The following is a 15,533-nucleotide window of genomic DNA, read 5'->3' on the forward strand; positions in this document are numbered from 1 at the left end:
TGCTAATTAGGGTGGTTAAGTCTGAGCTCACCCGTCACAGGTGTGACATTTGATTTGTTACACTGTCCTGGTTCTTGATTCTACTACGATTGCTTCCATGTTCCTGAAAACCTTGAAACTGTTTTGCACACCTGACCTGAAGTCTTTATAAAGGGTGAAAGGACATAAACATCCACACAAAATTGTATACCCAATGGAAAAAGCTAGCCACCTCCCCCCAAATCATATCCCCCCACCCCAGATCACACCCTCACCTGTAACAAGCACTTGATCCGTTCTCCAGGGGTCATAATTCCCGTGGTGAATACACCAGATAACATCCCAGCTGCAAATAGTTGGGGGTAGCTATATTGAAAAAAAAACGAGAGGCAAGAACCTGTGACTAACCACCCAGAACAGAGGCAATCCCAGCAAAGAGGACTTTGAAAGAAAAAATAAGTACTTGGACTGGGCAGAAGTCCAGAACAAATAAAGCATATTTCACACAAAACCCAAGGTCTAGGTATATTCTGACATCAAATTTCCCAAGGCAGGGGTCTCAGTGCCAAGAGCAATATGAGCTTGGTCACGAGGCCCACATGCACACTCAGATGGCCTCACCCATGGGAGAAGTTTCCTCCCCGGCCTGCCATGCACAGTGACTATGGACGAGTTTCCAGGCCTCTCTGAGCCTTGATCTGTAAAGTTCAAGGTTGTTGCGGAAAAAAGCCTCTAACCCAGAATGCAGACCTCAATCAACCCCAGTTCCCCTCCAATCTCGCCTCCTCTGGATCACCAAGGGCCTGAGAACATTTTAAGCCAAGATTCACAAAGGACGGTGTCAAGGCCGGAGGAATGGCTGTGGCCACTTCCACAGGCTAAGGGGGCCAGCCAGGCCAGTTGTGAGGAATGTGCTGTAAGATGCTGGGAAGGGCCCAGTCAGGGATGGTACCCACAGACATGATGGGTCCTGTGGCCTTCCATGCAGGGAATAGTCCCCCAGTGGCCAGAGATATGGATCCTCACCATGGTCCTCACAGAATGAACCACATTGAATATTTGGAGGCTCCTGGTGTCACGGCCTGTCCCACCTCTGGCATCTCCTTTTCTTTCTAAGATTATACCAGACTGGTCTGGAGGCAGTGGAGTACAGAGCTACAATTAGCATTTCAATAGTGTCCCCACAATTTAGCAAATGTTGTTGAAAAACTTCACTTTCTTGCCTGGGCCGCAGGCCCCTCCTAACCCCAAGCCTCTGATAGCTGAGCCTTCAGGCCTGTCCCACACTACAAGGAGCCCAAAACCCAGAGAACAGATGTCAAATGGGGAAAGGGAGACATCCACTTCGGGTCCTTCCTTCCAGGGCACCAGTCTCAATGGTCCTGTTTTTTCCAGGCACTCACACAACTACCTCAGGCATGCAAGCCCAGCACACAAGCTGACTGTTCAACAGTCAGGAGACTTGCTTTCATGCATGGCCTCCTTTACAGTCTCAGTCCACACTGCTGTCCCCAAGAGGAGTCCTCTCAGCAACAAAACTTCCCCTCATGAGACCAACATATGTTCTTCCATGTATGCCCAGACCTTAGGCTGGACATACCTCCATCTCCTGGGACTGAGGACTTTCCTCTGAACAGGGTCTATGTGTGCACAGGGTACCATGCAGACACCCTACATGGGTGGCCCATTCTGCCACCCTTCACCCCCACATGAGGGAAGCATCTGTGAGTGCTGGACCCGAGGTCCTGGTAATGTTCCTTTCCATACTGTCCCCAAACACTACTGCAGGGAGGGGAAGGTGGCAGGGTTGACATTCAGGATTCAGAGCACGGCAGGATTATGGGGGCAGGAACCTGAGTGTCTCAACCTTTGCTTAAGCAGGAAGGGTGCTTCTCTGAGGACTGACACCATAATATAGGGAATACAACCTAAAGGCTGAAGTACTAGCAGTGACCCCACGGGGGTTCTTGTGCATGGCCCGTGTGAGCTGGCACATGAGCTAAAAGACCAGGTGCTCAAAGAGGACATGTGTCCATAGGACATTTGGACTACCAACAGTCAAACACAGTTTCAAAAGGAAGCCCCACACACCCACATTTGGGGCCACCTGTGGCTTTTTATAGAAGCTGGTCACATTCAGAGGGTCACAAGGACTCCAAAAATAGAGTTTCACATTATGAGCATTTCTATCTATGTCCAGACCCTTACTCAGCCTGCTGTGGCCTGAAGTAGTGACAGAAAACAACCACATGGCACCCTGGGCTGCCTCCCTTGAGCTCCCAATCCCAAGCCTAGCCAGGGTCCTGTGCTGCCTGCAGCCACTCCCAGGAGTTGTCAGCCTGCACGGCTCAGACTGAGTGTGCCTTGTCATCCCATGTTTCAACTCAGAATTCCCCTGCATCCCAAGAAGCCTGTTTTCATTAACTACTTTGTAAATTCTGAACTATAATTCTGCCTCATCTGCCTCTTCACACCCAAATCTAACTTAAAGTTTACTGAAAGGAAATACACTAATTTATTTCACTTTAACAGAGAAACCAGGGACTTCCCTGGTGCCGCAGTGGTTAAGAATCCGCTTGCCAATGCAGGGGGCACGGGTTCAAGCCCTGGTCCGGGAAGATCCCACATGCTGTGGAACAACTAAGCCCGTGCGCCACAACTACTGAGCCTGCACTCTAGAGCCCGTAAGCCACAACTACTGAGCCTGCATGCCACAACTACTGAAGCCTGCACGCCACAACTACTGAGCCCACGCGCCTAGAGCCCGTGCTCCACAACAAGAGAAGCCCCCGCAATGAGAAGCCCGTGCACTGCAAAGAAGAGTAGCCCCCGCTTGCCACAACTAGAGAAAGCCCGTGCACAGCAACAAAGACCCAACGCAGCCAAATAAATTAATTAATTAATTAATTAAATTTTTTAAAAACCCAGAGAAACCAATATCTGAAATAATTATGTTATTAAAATGAAGGGCTTCCCTGGTGGTGCAGTGGTTAGGAATCCGCCTGACAATGCAGGGAACACAGGTTCGAGCCCTGGTCCGGGAGGATCCCACATGCCACGGAGCGGCTAGGCCCGTGTGCCACAACTACTGAGCCTGCACTCTAGAGCCCAAGAGCCACAACCACTGAGCCCGTGTGCCACAACTACTGAAGCCTGCATGCCTAGAGCCCGTGCTCCGCAAAAACAGAAGCCACTGCAATGAGAAGCCCACACACCACAATGAAGCGTGGCCCTCTCTCACCGCAACTAGAGAAAGCCTGCGTGAAGCAGCGAAGACCCAATGTAGCCAAAAATAAGTAAATAATTAAAAAAAAAAAAAGAAGTAAAACAAAAGTTGGAACCTTCCCTTCTCCCAACCAGGTGATGGGAAACAAGGCCGCTGCTGTCATTACTGCAGCACCAGGTACCTTCATGGCATTTTACACACATTTTAGCATTCAGACCTCCCAATGCTGTGGAGTTAAGCGATACTACCTCACAGAAGAAATTATGACAACCTAATAAGGGGGTGGGGGAGGGATCTGAGTTTTTCTTTTTCCATTTTGGTTCACAGGGCAAAGGAAAACTCAAGTACCTCCCTCACGTGGAACAACCAGGAGCTAGCCCTGGGGACCCAGGAGGACAGCCACTGCCTGTCAGCCAAGGTTCTTTCCCTTAACCTGTATCACACCACCAGGCAGAACAGCATTGAGTCCTCCAGGCTTGTAAGTACTCACCTGAGCACATCCTCTGGGTGTTTTTGTTGCAGTTTCTTCCCCAAACCAAACCCAAAGAAGCACACGGCAAACATGGGGGTGACCCCAATGATGGGGGCGGCCATGCCCCGATATAGACCCATGATGCCCTGCAAGGAATCACAGAAGTGGAAGCTGTTTACAGACACAGCTAACTTTTACATCACTGAAACAGGGAAGCAGTGTGTCCTCTGACCTGTGGCCTCCTTCCCTCACCTCCCCTCCAAGCAAGGAGAGCTTTTAAAAGGAAGAATACTCCCACATTTATCAGAAATAGTTGTCTTCTTATACACTGCTGGAGAAACTGAAAACAGCTCCTATTCTGGAAGGCAATCTGGAAATACGTAGCTTACACTTTCATCAGAAAATTCTCTGTCTAGAAATGTATTCTAAGGAAATACTTAGATATAGAAAAGAATGACATCAGGAATTTATTAAGTAGCAAAATTCTGGAATGAACCTAAAAATTCTCAAATAGGAGATTGAGACACATTATGGGAATTCCATAAATTGACTATCACATAGCCATAAAATCACATTGTAACATGAGAAGAGACTACTAAGTGAAAAAAAAGCAGGCTACAGGGACTTCCCTGGTGGTGCAGTGGTTAAGAATCTGCCTAACAATGCAGGGGACATGGGTTCGAGCCCTGGTTCGATCCCTGGTCCAATCCCTGGTCCAGGAAGATCCCACATGCTGTGGAACAACTAAGCCCGTGCGCCACAACTACTGAGCCTGTGCTCTAGAGCCCACGAGCCACAACTAATGAGCCTGCGTGCCTAGAGCCCATGCTCTGCAACAAGGGAAGCCACCACAATGAGAAGCCCACACACCACAACGAAGAGTAACCCCCACTCGCCACAACCAGAGAAAGCCCACATGCAGCAATGAAGACCCAATGCAGCCATAAATAAATAAATAAATAAAAAGCAGGCTACAAAACAGAATGTACAACGTGACTTCTTTGGGGTGACATTAGAGGTGTACGAAATTTTTGTATTTCCCAAGTATTAAGACATGAGGGGAGTTCCCTGGTGGCCTAGTGGTTAGGATTCCAGGCTTTCACTGCTGTGGCCCAGGTTCAGTCCCTGGTCGGGAAACTGAGATCACTCAAGCCGCCCAGTGTGCCCCTCCAAAAAAAAGACATGGGGTTTTTATTGTTAAAGACAATAGCAAGACTGCACATCAATTTTCACTAGTACAGCTTGATAATGAAAGCAACTATGTAGTAGCCAATAAATAGACAAATAGATATCCCAACCAAACAAGTTAGTAAATCAAGGAAGAGGAAGATCTGGGACCCAGGAGACCACGAGTTTGGCCCAAGAGAGATGAAGGGGATTTCCAGGATGGTGTCTGGTACAGTGGGCCTGGGAAGAAACCAGTCTACGTGGGAGTATGAGGATAGAGGACTCCAGGAAGAGTTTGTTTTTTCCAAGAAGAACAAAGCAAAACAATAAACATTGGAACAACAGATTATAACTATTTAGGCAGTGTGGAAAACCAAACAAAAAGGTATTCTACAGGGCATTTAGGGTACAGGATGACAGAGGCAGAGATTCAAAGAAACACAAGCAAACGAAACTGATGCAATTTTTAACCCAACCTCAAGAAAAACAAAAAGTTGTACAAGAAATGAAATGCACATCATAGAACATTACTTAGTTAACAGAGAAAAACACATATAAAGTTGTAATCATGAAAACACCGAATTGTACTAAACCACAAAGTATGATAAAATTATATGGGCAGGGCAGAAAGGTGATAAGGAATGCAAGAGTTAAAATCATCTACCACAAATAGGTAGCAAAAACACATTTTTTCTCTCTTTTTTTTAATTGGAGTATAATTGCTTTACAATGTTGTGTTAGTTATATTTTTAAAAAAATAAATAAATTTATTTATTTATTTTTGGCTGCATTGGGTCTTCGTTGCTGCGCCTGGGCTTTCTCTAGCTGTGGCGAGCGGGGGCTACTCTTTGTTGCCATGTGCGGGCTCCTCATTGTGGTGGCTTCTCTTGTCGTGGAGCATGGGCTCTAGGTGCACGGGCTTCAGTAGTTGTGGCTCATAGGCTCTAGAGCGCAGGCTCAGTAGTTGTGGCGCACGGGCTTAGCTGCTCCACGGCATGTGGGATCTTCCCGGACCAGGGCTGGAACCCATGTCCCCTGCATTGGCAGGTGGATTCTTAACCACTGCACCACCAGGGAAGTCCCTGTGTTAGTTTTAAAACACATTTTTAAATGTATAAAATACACGTATGCATCTAGGTAGAAAACAGCATTAATAACTGAGAAAGCTGAAAATAACCTCTAGAGAATTGGGGTGGGAGGGCTACTTTGTTACAAGTCCTTCAGTAGCAAACTAAGTGCTTGTATCATTTTAATACAAATAGGGGACAATTTTTAAAACAAAACACAAAAAAGTGTTAAAGTTGCTCCCTACAGAAAGTAGCAGGAGAAACAGGGTGGAGTTGCACACTGAGAGGGTCCACAGACCTAGGCTGGAGAACCTGCCTCGCTACAGACCCTGACCATTCACAACCCATCTTCTTTCCAGAACTCAAGGGGCACAACTGTACCCGTCAGTACTCCTCCCAGATCCTGCAAAGGTCTAGCACTGCTACAGGCTGTAAGCAGACTCACCAAGGACAAAGTGCAGAGGAGGTAAACAGGAAAGGTGAATAGAAAGAGAAAGTTCTGAGAAGGATCTGCAAAAGCAGCAGGTGACAAAGCCCTCCAAAAGCCCCTCCCACAGTTTCCCACCTGGGCTGAGAGGATGCCCAAGGCCTGAGGGCCAAACCCACGCCTCCCAACAACTCCTCTAGCCTTCCTTCCACTGTCTGGCCTACCCAGTTCCATGCAGCACAACCAAGACCCGTCTGGCAGCACCAGAAAACAGAGAGCTCAATCTGGCACAGCAAAACCCAGAGACAAGCACAAACATAAACTAAGGAAGCCTATTCAACTCTGCAGAGAGTTGGGTTTATATGAGCCATTCTCACCAGGCCTCCAGCACCCAGCACACTGCCCAGGCGCTGAATAGGTCCTCAATAACATTTGCTGACCAAGAGGCATGTAATCCTGCCTCTCTGTAAAGGCAGAGAACTCTTAGCTGACTTGAAGCCCAAAGACTCCACTGGACACCGATCAGACTCCATTCTGGGCTGATGAAAGGAAGAGAGCCTTACAGAAGAAAAGGCAGCACCGTCTCACGCATGGGTGGTTGGGTAGACTCCACCTCAAAATCTTCCTCCCATGCCTGGGTCCTGCAGGAACCCTGGGAACAACTTTTCCTCCCAGACCGAGTCCATCAATCACCAGCATCCCCTCTTTATCTGGGTGACACCTGCTTCTCAGTTTCTGTATATTTAATAAACACTACATATATATTTATTCATATTAGAGTTATATTTTAGGAAACAAAGGAAAAGTTCTCAACAAGGTCTTGTCACATATGTGCTAATGAAGTCAGAAATAAACATCACTAGTAATTAAACCTTTTTTAAAATCCCATGTTTTCACTTTAAGAAATATCTGAAAAATTACTATGTAATTCAATAACCTCAAAGCAATTTAGTTTCCTTTAGTTAGTTTAGTCTAGGGGTTTGAAGACTGCTAGCTTCTTTCACTGTTCCTCAGACTGGCTGACTCTTCCTCCACATTTTATGTGAACTTCTGACACTGATCCCTGTCAAACTGACTGATCCAGATTTGCATTTTCTTCTATTTCACGCCTCCAACTATTCCTCATGAATTCCCTGTGGTCTAAATTGTGCCTTCCAAAAGAGAGAACAATTTTAGAACCATTTTATTAGCTTCAGTCATTCACATAAAACAGTAGCTGGAACTATCAAAGACTCCAGAGCGATGACAATAGGAGGGCATAGGATGGCACGGTGAGAGAGCCACAGCTGTGGGCTAGACCTCCAAGAGAACTATGCAAAGTCACCCTATCCCCCAGAGAAGTAATAAATCAACCCTGTGAAACTGTTCCTCTGAATAAGAGAAATGCCCAGCACCAAGATTCCGTACCTCTCTCATAAGAGTCTTCCGGAAACAGTCAAAGGTCCCAGAATACATGGGAGGCTGTCCAGGCAAATTTGGGGGCTGCGTCTGCAGTCGGACCTGAAACCAGAAGTTAAAATACAGTCATTTCCCAGAATCAGAACTGCCTGTCGGTAGCAATGGCCCAACTGTCTGCTAAACTCTTAACAGAGAAAGCTGCACCTCTGTGCATGTCTTCAGCATTCACTTTATCTGCTGGATTCAGACTTCTCTTTCCTCCAGTTTATTCAAACCCTGTACTCACAAGTCATTAGTAGCATGCTTTTGGAGAGAGTCACAGTTCCTCTGATTTCCTCAGCCACTTACTTTTGCTATTTATTTCTTACCTAATGGATCCCACAATGATCCAGTGGAATAAGTACTACCAGTTTACAAATGAGGAGGCTGGGTTTAGTGAGTTCAAATCATGTGCCAGTGAATGCAAAGCTCAGTTCAGCTCTAGGCACTCTCCACACCCATTTGAAGTGCCTTGTCGGTGGTTAGGTAAGGTGCGCAACAAAGATATTTTGGAGTGAGGTGGATTTGATCCTACTTTTCTTGGTCCTCATCCTTCTCCACCTTTTGGTGTATCCAATGCTTCAAACTGTCTCTCTTTAAACCTCCCTTCTTGGTACTCCTTCCTTTGTCTCCTTTTCTACTCCAGGCGTCCTCCAAGGCTAAGTACCCTACTCATCTGTTCCACTATCCCTTTTAGAAAACTCAGATTCCAGGGCTTCAGCTTCTGCTCAGTGATGACTTTTACTCAGCCATCTTCAGACCTTCTCTCCCCACCTTTTGGGCTACATTTCAAACTGCCTGGAGAAGCTGTCCCTACTCATATCACCTCCAGAATCTCATCCTTTTGATGAATCACCCATTTGTGCCAGAGCCATCAGGCTACCCTTTCTCAGGATTTGAAACTCTAGCATCCGACCACTTCCTGTTGCTTCTGCTCCTCTTATTCACATAGGCACCAAGGCTTTTGGAGAGTTCCTTCAAGAGTCTTCCAGAATCCTAATTTCTTCCTCTCTCCATCTGAAGTCTTCTCCTAGGCCAAGTCCTCACCTATTCTTACCCAGTGTGATGGTTTTCAAATATGCCCACTAACTCTTTGATACTCTTCCCCTTCAAAAGTTCATCCTGGGCTTCCCTGGTGGCACAGGGGTTCAGAGTCCGCCTGCCGATGCAGGGGACACGGGTTCGTGCCTCGGTCTGGGAAGATCCCACATGCCGCGGAGCGGCTAGGCCCGTCAGCCATGGCTGCTGAGCCTGCGCGTCCGGAGCCTGTGCACCGCAACGGGAGAGGCCACAACAGTGAGAGGCCCGCGTACCGCAAAAAAAAAAAAAAAAAAAGTTAATCCTAATTCTCCTCCCCTTGGATGTGGGCCAGACTCAGTGACTCACTTCTATCGAACAGAATGTAGTGGTTTTGATGCTATGTGACTTCTCCAAGGCTAGGTGACAGAAAGGTCAGCTTCTGCCTGTCTTCATCTCAGGTTATTTGCTTTGGGGAAAGTCAGCCACCATGTTATGAGGATACTCAAGCAGTCTGAAGAGGTCATGTGTGGAGGAAAGAAGGCCTCCTGACAACAGCCAGCACTAACTGCCAGCCTGTGAATGAACCACACAGAAGCCAATCCTTCAGATTAGTACAGTCCTGGCCAGCATCTTTTTGTTGCTTTTGGTTGAAGGAGAGGGTCTTTGGTTCAGTATTGGGTTTTTTTAAACAGCTTTATTAAGATATAATTCGTATACCATAAAATTCACCCATTTAAAGTATACAGTTAAGTGCTTCTTAGTGTATTTGCAGAGTTGTGCAACCTTCATTATAATCAGTTTTAGAATATTTTCATCACCCCAAAAAGAAACACCATACCCATTAGTAGTCACTCCCCATTCCCCTCTTCTCTCAGCCCCTGGCAATTACTAATATAGCTTCCATCTCTATGGATTTGCCTATTCTGTATATTTCATATAAATAAATCGTACAATATGTGGTCTTTCACACTTGGCTTCTTTTACTTAGCATAATGTGTTCAAAGTTCATCTATGTTGTAGAATATATCAGTCCTTCATTACTTTTTATGGGTAAATAGTATTCCACTGTACAAATATACCATGTTTTGTTTATCTGCTCATCAGATAATGACAAATTACATTTTTTCCACTTTTATTATTATGAATAATGGTGCTATAAACTTTTGTGTGCAGGTTTTTGTGTGGATATTATGTTTTCAATTCTCTTGGATATTATATTACCCAAGCATAATTGTATTGGTCAAGATTCTCCAGAGAAATAGAACCAATAGGACATGTAGATTTATTTATTTGTTTGTTTGTTATAAGGAATTGGCTCACACAATTATGGAGGCAGACAAATCCTAAGACCTGCAATCAGTAAGCTGGAGACCCAAGAAAGTCAATAGGATAGTTCAAGTCTGAAGACCTGAGAACCAGGAGAGCTGATGGTTCAAGGCCCAGTTCAAAAGCTGGCAGATAAACTAACACAACATTGTAAAGCAATTATACTCCAATACAGGTGTTAAAAAAAAAAAAGCTGGCAGCCTCAAGACCTAAGAAGAGCCAATGCTTCAGTTTGAGTCCAAAGGCAGGAAAAGACCAATGTCCCAGCTCAATCACTCAGGAGGGAGGAGTTTCAGCTTTTTGTTCTATTGAGGCCTTCAACTGACTGGAATAGGGCCACCCACATTAGGGAGGGCAATCTACTTTACTTAGTCTACCTTAAATGCTAATCTCATCCAAAAACACCCTCACAGATACACCCAGAGCAATGTTTGACCAATATCTGAACACCCCACAGCCCAGTTGACACATAAAATTAACCATCACAGGAGAATTGCTGGGTCATATGCTAACTCTATGTTTAACCTTTTCAGGAACTGCCAGACTGTTTTCCAAAGAGCATTGTATGAATGTTCCAGTTTCTCCACATCCCTCACCTGTTATTTATTTATTTTGAATTATAGCCATCATAGTGGGTGTTAGGTGGTATCTCACTGTGATTTTTATTTACATTTTCATGATGGATAATGATGTGGAATATTTTTCATGTGTTTATTGCCATTTGTATATCTTCTTTGGAGAAATGTCTATTCAGATCCTTTGCCCATTTTTTTCCTTAACTATTTTATTTTATTTTTTATTTCTTTATTTTTTTGGCCACACTGCATGGCATGCGGAAGTTCCCTGACCAGGGATCGAACCCGCGCCCCCTGCAGTGGAGGCACAGAGTCTTAACCACTGGACCACCAGGGAAATCCCCCCAGTTTGGGTTGTTTTTTTTTTTTTTTTACTGTCATAAAATACACATAAAATTTACCATCTCAACCATTTTTAAGTGTACAGTTCAGTGATATTAAATACATTCATAACGTTGTGCAACCGTCACCACCATCCAGAATTCTTTCTGCCTTATAAAACTGAATTAGTTTATTAATTAGTAAATTAATTCACTTAGCCTAATGTTTACAGTATTCATCCATGTGGTTGCAAGGTCAGAATTTCCTTCTTTTTTTTTTGCTTTACACGGGCCTCTCACTGTTGTGGCCTCTCCCATTGCGGAGCGCAGGCTCAGTGGCCATGGCTCACGGGCCCAGTCGCTCCGCAGCATGTGGGATTTTCCCGGACCGGGGCACGAACCCGTGTCCCCTGCATCGGCAGGCGGACTCTCAACCACTGCGCCACCAGGGAAGCCCCAGAATTTCCTTCTTTTTAAGGCTGAATAACACCCCATTGTATGTATATGCCACATTTTCCTTATTCATTCTTCCATTTGTGGACACTTGGGTTGCTCCCATGTTTCAGCTATTGTGAATAATGCTGCTATGAACAGGGGTGTACAAATATCTCTTCAAGACCCTGCTTTCAATTCTTTTGGGTATATATCCAGAAATGGAATTGCTGGATCATATAGTAATCCTATTTTTAATTTTTTGAGGAACTGGCATACTGTTTTCCACAGTCACTACAATTTTACATTCCCAACAACAGTGCACAAGAGTTCCGAGGTCTCCACATCCTCGCCTAATAATAACACTTGTTATTATTATTATTTTTTGGCCATGCTGTGCGGCATGCAGGATCCTAGCTCCCTGACGAGGGATGGAACCGTGGCCCCCGCAGTGGAAGTACAGAGTCCCAACCACTGGACCACCAGGGAAGTCCCTATTGTTGTTGTTTTAAGCCACTAAGTTTTGGGATAAGTTGTTACACCGCCAGAGATAACTGATACACCCAGTTATATACTTCTGCAGTCTTTTTCCTTGCTATTTTTCCTGCTCTGAGTTCTGCTTCCTAATTCTTCTCAGGTTGCTATCATACTAACTTTTCCAAGACACCATTTCATCATGCTGTTCCTCTATTACTTTAAATTTCTCATTCTTGATTTTGTTAAGGCCTTATGTCCCAAACTAAGGAACTCACTCTCTAGGCAATGGAGGTGACATGCATATCTGAGGAGTTTATGGGACACAACAGTAGAAATGTCTAGAGGCTCCCGCTGCTTTGCATCCAAAATCCCTTATTTGGTCTTCAGATCCTCCATGGTCAGGCACAACCTGTCCAAGTTAGTAGAGAGAGAAATAGACCAAAACTTCTGACTGATACCTTTTTGTGATTTTGTATAAATCTCACATGTCTTATCATGACATCCGCCACCCAGGCCCAGCAAGAACATTAAAGTCCTCCACGGCTGGTCTTATTTTACAGCCTGCTCCCACTATCAAGCCTATATCCACCTTCACTCCTGCATTCCCCCTACCCAGAATGTCTGGGTCCCCCTACTTCTCCAGTCAGAACTCAGCCAGCCCTTCATCACGTGCCATAAAGCCTTTCCAAACTGAAGTGCTGCACCTCTTGCCTTCCCAGACCAGTTAGTCGCCTCGGACCTGTGAAAGTGCCTCTAGGCCAAGCTTTGATTGGAGGCCACCTGGCTCTTAGAGGTCAAAAGGACAGTAGTGGGCAATTTGTGGTTTTGGCTTAAGCTAAAAGGGGACTTTCTGGCTATTAAAAATGCAGTGGCTTGAGAGTCCGCCTGCCAATGCAGGGGACGCGGGTTTATGCCCCGGTCCGGGAAGATCACACATGCCTCGGAGCGGCTGGGCCTGTGAGCCATGGCCACCGGGCCTGCGCGTCCGGAGCCTGTGCTCCGCAACGGGAGAGGCCACAACAGTGAGAGGCCCGCGTACCGCAAAAAAAAAAAAAAAATGCAGTGAGCATTTTCAGTCATTTCCATTTCAGTATAGAGGTCCTCGGGCCCTTCCTGGGAATGACATCTGATTGGGGAGGAAGGACAAGAGGATATGGAGGTAGGAGCAACATTTGTATTAGGGAGCAACAGGGTTTCGTTCTTCTTTAAAGAGAGGCCCCAGCTGCCTAGAACTAACAAGATCAAGAGTAGAGAGGCCAGACAATTCTTCTCCCTTACATCAGTGCTGCTTAGAATGACCACTGTCTGGGAAGCCCTAACACACATGGCATTTACCAATTACTGAATAAACATCTGATTTTGTGTTTCACAGTGCCCAAACCAGCCCAGTTGCTTTAATCCTGGTCCTGTGATAGAATGACCCCAGATCCTCTCCTAGATGAAAGGCAGCAAAGAGCTTGCTGCCCAAACTTGCCTGGAGAATGTCCCCAAAGCAATTTCCCTGTGGAGGAAACCCAATCCAACATTCCAATAAGTCTCCTACACAGGGTTCATGCCTGCTCCCTACAGGCTCACCCTGGCCATGATCTGTCAATTTCCTCCAAGTGTGTGCAGAAATAACGTTAGAAAACTAGGATGAAGCTTTGAATGCTAAGTCACAGGGTATGGACTCTGGTCTCCAGCAAGGCCTTGCTGAAAGTGTTGCAGGGGAAAGAGTTGATGCATAATGTGAGGATAAGCAGGGAACAAGCTCTGATGAGTTTCCCCCTTCCTGGAGCCTCAATCTGACCACGGCTTCCTCACCAGGCTGTTGTGGGGATCAGCCTTGCCCTGGGAAAGCTGATCACTTGCTTTCCCTGGAAGGAGCTCAGTCAGTGAGTATATCATCGCTTCCCACAGGAGGCCACTCAGGCTAACATGGGGTGACAGGCTGAAGATGGTCAAGAAAGGTTCAAAGGAGATAGTGATGGAGCACTCTGGGCCCAGAGGAATGTGTCAAAATACATGTCTGGAATAACCTTGCCTCAGTCTTTAGCTCTCTTCCTGAAGCGGGATTTACAGATGCCTTTTTCAACCTTGCTGATAATGTTAGGGTTTTCAGAAGTCAGAGCTTTGGGGCGGTGCTCTTTCTTTACCATCCTCAAAGAAGTGGCGCCAGATCAGAAGAGGCTTCCGAACAGAGAACTTTTTTTTTAAATCAAGAGCCCTTGGTGGGCGGTTAGAGGCTGCTCACTCCGCAACGTCCAGCTCTCTGGGGTGCAGGAACAGTTTCCCCGACCCCCGAAAGGGAGATTCCCTAGACTTCTCACGGAAGCTCCCACGGACCCCGCTTCTATCCCAGACCGAGCCTCGCGGAAGACCCTACTTTCCGCGCCCTGCCCGGGCCTCCTCCCTCCAGCCCGCGCCCCAGCATCCTCGCACCTTGACCGTGTCCAGTGGGTGCCCCACGAACACCAGGCACATGCCTCCAAAGCCGCCGGCCAGCAGGTTCTTGAGCGGGCTAATGGGCTTCGCCTGGTCTGCCATGGTACGTCCGTCAGTCGCCGTGCCTGTCGGTTCCCAGGGTCCCCGCTCCACTGCCCCAGGCGCGGCGGCGGCGCCGCCGACCTTTCACCCACTTTCGGGTAGGAGGGGCATGAGCCCGGGGCAGGTCGGGAGGAGGGCCTAGACCGCCTGCCAGGCCCGGCTTCCGCCGAGGGGAGGTGCTTCCGGCCGCAGCCCGCCTTCATGGGCGTGGCTTAAGGGAGCGGGGCGGGCCCGGACGCCTCGTGGGCGGTGTTTGGGAGTGGCGGCGGGTGGTGGACTTACTCCTCCAGGAAGTCTTCCCGGACTTGAGTGTTTCCTCCCTTAAGCTCCCGTTCCTCCACTCACTCCGCAGAAGTCGATTGCGCTCTGCTATGTGACAGGCGCCCTTCCAGGTGCTGGAGGCACAGCTGTTAGCACAGCACATAGGTCCCTGTTCTTGTGGAGCTTACAGGCCATAACAAAGATAAATAAGTGAAAAATGCATAGTGTATCAAGTTGTGATAACTGCTATGAAGAAAAATAAATCTGGAAAAAGGATTAGAGAGTATTGGGGGGCAAGGAATTTGCAATTTTCATTAGGTGAGTAAAGGACAGTTTCACTGAGAAGGTGACTGGATTCAAGAACTGAGAAGCTGAGGAAGTGATATATCCATAGATATGGGGGGAGGGGGAGAGATCTTCCAGGCAAAAGAAAAGAATGCAAAAGCCATGAGATGGCCTGTGCCTGGCCTGTTTGAGGAACCACCTGGAGGCCTTTGTGGCTAGAGCAGAGTTAGGAAGATATGGAGGTAATGTTGGCATATCAAGCGGGGCTTTGTGTGCCACTGTAAGGACATCAGTCTCTCCTCTGAAGTAGATGGGAGCTATTCTGGGGTTCTGAGCAGGGGATTGACATAGTCTGACTTATGAGTTAATAGAATCCCTCTTTCTGCGGGTTGAGAATAGACTACGAAGCAGGGAGCCTTGAGGAGGCTAAAGGTCATGGTCAGAGATGCTGGACTCCATCAGAGCACAGCACAGCAGATGGTGAGATGTGTTTGGATTCTGGATATATTCTGAAGGAAAAAGTTAAAGGAATTGTT

General features: G+C 46.7%; 1 protein-coding gene across 1 annotated transcript in view; it reads right to left on the minus strand.

Moving 5' to 3' along the window:
• Window positions 1–14,610, minus strand: part of SLC25A20 (solute carrier family 25 member 20) — a 31,784-nt gene extending 17,174 nt beyond the window's left edge. The window contains exons 1-4 of the mRNA XM_022573219.3: window positions 14,347–14,610; window positions 7,746–7,838; window positions 3,696–3,823; window positions 255–345 (exon numbers count right to left, since the gene is read on the minus strand). Of these exons, the coding sequence (XP_022428927.1) occupies window positions 255–345; window positions 3,696–3,823; window positions 7,746–7,838; window positions 14,347–14,451 (417 nt within the window). The 5' untranslated portion in view covers window positions 14,452–14,610. The remainder of the gene's footprint in view (window positions 1–254; window positions 346–3,695; window positions 3,824–7,745; window positions 7,839–14,346) is intronic.
• Between the last annotated feature and the right edge of the window lie 923 nt (window positions 14,611–15,533).

Source organism: Delphinapterus leucas, chromosome 10 (assembly GCF_059928025.1).
Source record: "Delphinapterus leucas isolate spDelLeu-1000000601 "Yukka" chromosome 10, BTC_Dleu_Yukka2, whole genome shotgun sequence".
NCBI classification, from domain to species: Eukaryota; Metazoa; Chordata; class Mammalia; order Artiodactyla; family Monodontidae; genus Delphinapterus; species Delphinapterus leucas.